Genomic DNA, 4,505 nt, shown 5'->3' with positions numbered 1-4,505 from the left:
ATTTTTCATTATTAATTATTAATATTTATTATTAGAAAGAGATGGGTCCCACAACTACTTCCTTCCCAACTCCTTCATATATCCTTGTCGGAAATACCTCACCGGACCACTCAATCCTTCTCCGGTAAAACAATCTTCCCTCCAAGGTTTCAACTCATCAATTCATTCATTTTACCTGCAACTCATCAGTCATTTATCTTACGAGAACAATTCATGAACAAGTAAACATAAAATCGATGGATCTAATTACAAAAAGAAACCATATATAATCGGTTAAATACAGTCTACTAACAAAAACACAAACATAGTCTACTAACAAAAACACCCAAAATCAGAATCAAATATCAAAGCAACCCATCAATCTTCTCTTGCTTCATCTTCTCCAATCTATCAAGATTAGAAAAAAAATCAATACAATTAGTCGGGGATGAAATCAAACCTAATTAAAAATCCTTAAATCAAAATGTACGCTAACAACATGAAGGAATTCTTAAACTAAAAGTGAAGCAGTTGTAACTACCTCAAATCATACCTCCTTGCTTACTTGTCTGATCTCATTTGAGTATCCCAAACGAAAACTTAAATTGGGGTTGCAATTTTTGAGATTCTCTGGAAGGAACAAAACATAGCAATTAAAGTGGTTTACCCACAACATATGGAGTCGAAGATGGTGGATTTAGATCGGATATCGTGGGTGGAATCAGACGGTGAAAGAGGGCAGATTGAGGTTTAAGGTGAGGAGTGTGGTGGGCGGTGGAGCGGCGGTGGTGGTGGACTTCGGCAGAATGGCGGTGGATCTCATGCCATTCTCCGGCAAAACAAGAGATAGAGCGAGAAAAAAATAAACTAATGTTGAGCCTGAAATTTTATCTTGATTTTTGCAAATCTTAAATCGATCTAAAACCTAAATGCATCTTCCACTGTAATATGGATTTTTATCGTACCCTTTACCTTATTTTGTCTCTCTCTATTTTGTCTTTGAAGAACCCACTAAATCAAACCGAAGATGCATCTTTCTCTTTTCTCTCTTCTGTCGTCAGCAAGGCTTCCATCACCACAACCCACCTGTCAACATCGCTGCAATGTGGAAGAGGATTATTGTTCATCGCTTATCACATTACCTTCGAGGAAATCTACGGGGGAAGTGTGTGTTTAGAACGAATGAGCAAATCGGTGGATGAAGTGTGTGTTTCAGGCATTTGGTGATGTATTAGAAGAAATGGGTGTGTGAGAAGGCGGTCAAAGGGTTCTGGTGGGGCAAGAGGGTAACGAAGAATTCGGTAAGAAAAAAAGAATTTAAAGAGATAAGGGGTGTGGTGGGCCCAATTTTACATTATCTTTTATCATAAAAAATAATAAATAACAAAAAGAAAAGTAAAAATAAAATCAAAAGGATATAATTGTCTTTCTAAGTCGCCGGAGACTAAATGCGCAACAAAAAGAAACAATAGGGATGGTCAAAGTCAAAAAAAATTGTTGACCAACTGTGCAAATTGACCCAAACCATAGGGACCATTCGTATAATTTACCCTAATATTTAAGAATTACATTTTGGATTAGATGCGATATAAGCTTAGGATATTAGTATTTAAGAATGGCATTTTGGATTAGATGTAATATAATAATGACATTTTGGATTAGATGTGATATAATATATATGGTTACGGTCATATAAACATATAAATAAAATAATTAATAAATAGTGAGTGTTAATAAATTTATTAGAAGAGAAAATTTGGTTGCTTATCTTGAGAAGGACGCAATTGATAACCGTAATATATATATATATATATATATATATATATATATATATATATATATATATATATATATATATATATAGTTATATACCGACCTTAATTGCACCCAAATATGATTTATTTATAATACCTTCCACTTGCCATTTTAATCAACCAATTTATATCATAATCAATTAGATAGTTTCCATCCACAAGGGCTCATTTATATTTGTCTTCTTGTTTGTATTATCATATGATTTTTCTTGGCTTTTTCTATTTGTAAGAGAATTAAAACTCTGATGTTTTTAAATAGACATTTTATGGATATCTTTTATTAAAAATCAATTTATGCTTAACTATTTATATATATTTTTTAAAATAATGTAATTCCGACCAACAAGAATAATTAAAGAGTAAATTATAGAAATGGCCCCTGTGTTTTGGTCAGTTTCGTAGTTTTAATCCCTAAATTTAAAAATCGATAGGTTATGAATATTGCAATTTTGGTCCTTGCTTCATATAAAAAGACTAATTTACCATTCCTTTTTTCTTTTCATTTTCTTTTAACAATTTATTATTATTATATAATAATAATAATAATAATATTAAAAAATTAAAAAAAAAAAAAAAAGAAAGGTAAGTTAGTCTTTTTTTATATGAAACAATGACTAATACTATGATATTCATAAACTACATACCTATCAATTTTTAAACTTAAAAATCAAAATCAAAACTACGTAATCTAAGTTATCTAACTAAAGCACAAATACCATTTCTGTAATTTACTCATAATTAAATAAGTGCGTATGTGTATATTGCTTAACCAACCCCTTTTTTTTTAATATTCATGAACTTTTAAAAACCCGAAGTATCTTGTTTAACTTAAATTGCAAGAAAACCTTTGCATTCATTTCAGTATTGATGGCATTACAAAAGTCAACCATAAGATCCACCAATTAAATACTCCTCTGGTCGGTATATGATAATTGTAACAATTGATGTAATAAAATACTTAAATATTAATTGAATCAAAGAAAAAATAAAATATCTTCATCTTCATTATATGTTCTTTCACACTATTAGTTAATTTGGAAACAAGTAACTTTAAACGAAAACGCTTCTATGCCGATGAGATATCATAAAAGATATGGTATTCTTTTCTTGAAAATAATTGCTGACACGTTTTATATCCTTTAAAGTCAAAATTTTAATTATAAGGAAATATATTTTTTTATCAAATTATATGTTTGAATGATTATTTTATAAATAAAACAAGTTTATTAAATAAACAAGTATATGGGTTTGAAGCAGAAACACCAAAGTAGTTGTTATTGCTAGTCATATTTACAAAATTCCGACTGAAAACTATCATATTAAATCAATGAAAAAAGAGATTTTTTTTTTCTTTTGAAAGTTTGAAAGAAACTACTTTCGGATCATAAACTCTTCACCAGATTGCCTATCGACCCGCCTGAACCACCTGCTCTTCTTTACTTTATCCGAACCCGACCCGGATTCACCCGCCGCCACGTGAGCGATATCTAACCCCTTTCCCACCGGCAAGAAAACCGACCTCACAATCCGCCGTGATCCACCATCAAACAAGCTACGCAACCGGAAATCCGACGCCGTCGTCAAGCTAGCGTTCTTGCAAACCAGCACCGCCCCACGGTGGCCGAATTTCGCCTCCTTTATTATCCGGATGAAGTTATTTTTACGGGAATCCACCACCAAGAAATCGATCGTCATCCCTTTTACCGCCTCCTCCGGCTCCCCAACAACAACTTCCGGTGACATTCCAGCTTTTTCCATGGCGGCGGTGTACTCCGATTTCGAATCTTCATCGGGAACTATGCATACATGTCTGCCGCACGTGTGAGTACTTGCTACTGCCAGGCCAATGCTCGTTGTTGTCACATCCCCACGAGACCATGTTTCGACGATGAGCTTAGCGTTCCAACCGGCGGCCATCGCCGATATTAGCTCCGCCACGCTTGATCCTTCGAAAAGTTCACACTTTTTAAAGAAAAATGACAGCAGATCAGAAACAGAAAAGAAACTATTCAATACAATCCAACAGAGACTCAATTTTAATTTGCAGAAACACCCAGAATTGGATGAATTATGAGAGGGCTTACGGATTTAACGGTGTCCATAAAAGCTTTTGCTGCAATCTCCGGCGACCAAACAAGTTTCATCTTATTCCGATCAACTTCTTTTTCCTTTCTTTTTGTCTTTCAGGGTTTGGTGTGTGGGTATGTGTGTCAAATGAGAAATTGTTGCTTTCTTTGCTATTTATATTTCAGAGTGATGAGATAGGAAAATATTTTGTTCCAAAATATCTTCAACAAACATAAAACATAAATGAGTGTTTATTATATTTTTTTACAATACTTTGACAATCGCGTATTAGATATTTATAAAATTTATTTACAATAAATTATAGGTAAAATTACTGAAATTGTTTTTGTAGTTTGGTGAAATTGAACATTTGGTCCTTTAGTTTTTTTTTTCTTTTTCTTTCTCTCTCTCTTTTTTTTTTTTTTTTTTTTTTTTTTTTTTTTTTTTTTTTTTTCACTCGAACAATCTCTAACATATTTTTTTTTATTGTGTTTCTCGTTCATGTGAATGACCCTTGTGCCCTTTTTTTAATTTGGTTTTATTATTAGTTTTTATTTTGTTAATAAAACAAATTAAAATGTTCCATTTCACAACCCCTCCTATAGTCTTTTTTTAAACCTTCTAACCGTAGAAAACGCTAAAAGA

The 4,505-nt window shown here is 32.4% G+C and overlaps 1 protein-coding gene across 1 annotated transcript; it reads right to left on the bottom strand.

Moving 5' to 3' along the window:
* Positions 1-3,040: 3,040 nt before the first annotated feature.
* LOC145091365 (uncharacterized) lies at positions 3,041-4,043 on the bottom strand. Its single transcript, XM_079029063.1, has 2 exons — positions 3,878-4,043; positions 3,041-3,755 (listed from the first exon to the last, which is right to left on the bottom strand). Exons 1-2 carry the CDS (start codon positions 3,935-3,937, stop codon positions 3,165-3,167), a joined length of 651 nt encoding a protein of 216 aa, XP_078885189.1. The 5' UTR covers positions 3,938-4,043; the 3' UTR covers positions 3,041-3,164.
* Between the last annotated feature and the right edge of the window lie 462 nt (positions 4,044-4,505).

This window comes from Lactuca serriola, chromosome 3 (genome assembly GCF_051521515.1).
Source record: "Lactuca serriola cultivar US96UC23 chromosome 3, Lser_US96UC23_V15, whole genome shotgun sequence".
NCBI lineage: Eukaryota > Viridiplantae > Streptophyta > Magnoliopsida > Asterales > Asteraceae > Lactuca > Lactuca serriola.
The sequence above is the reverse complement of the archived record's forward strand: the minus strand, read 5'-3'. Positions and strand labels throughout refer to the sequence as shown.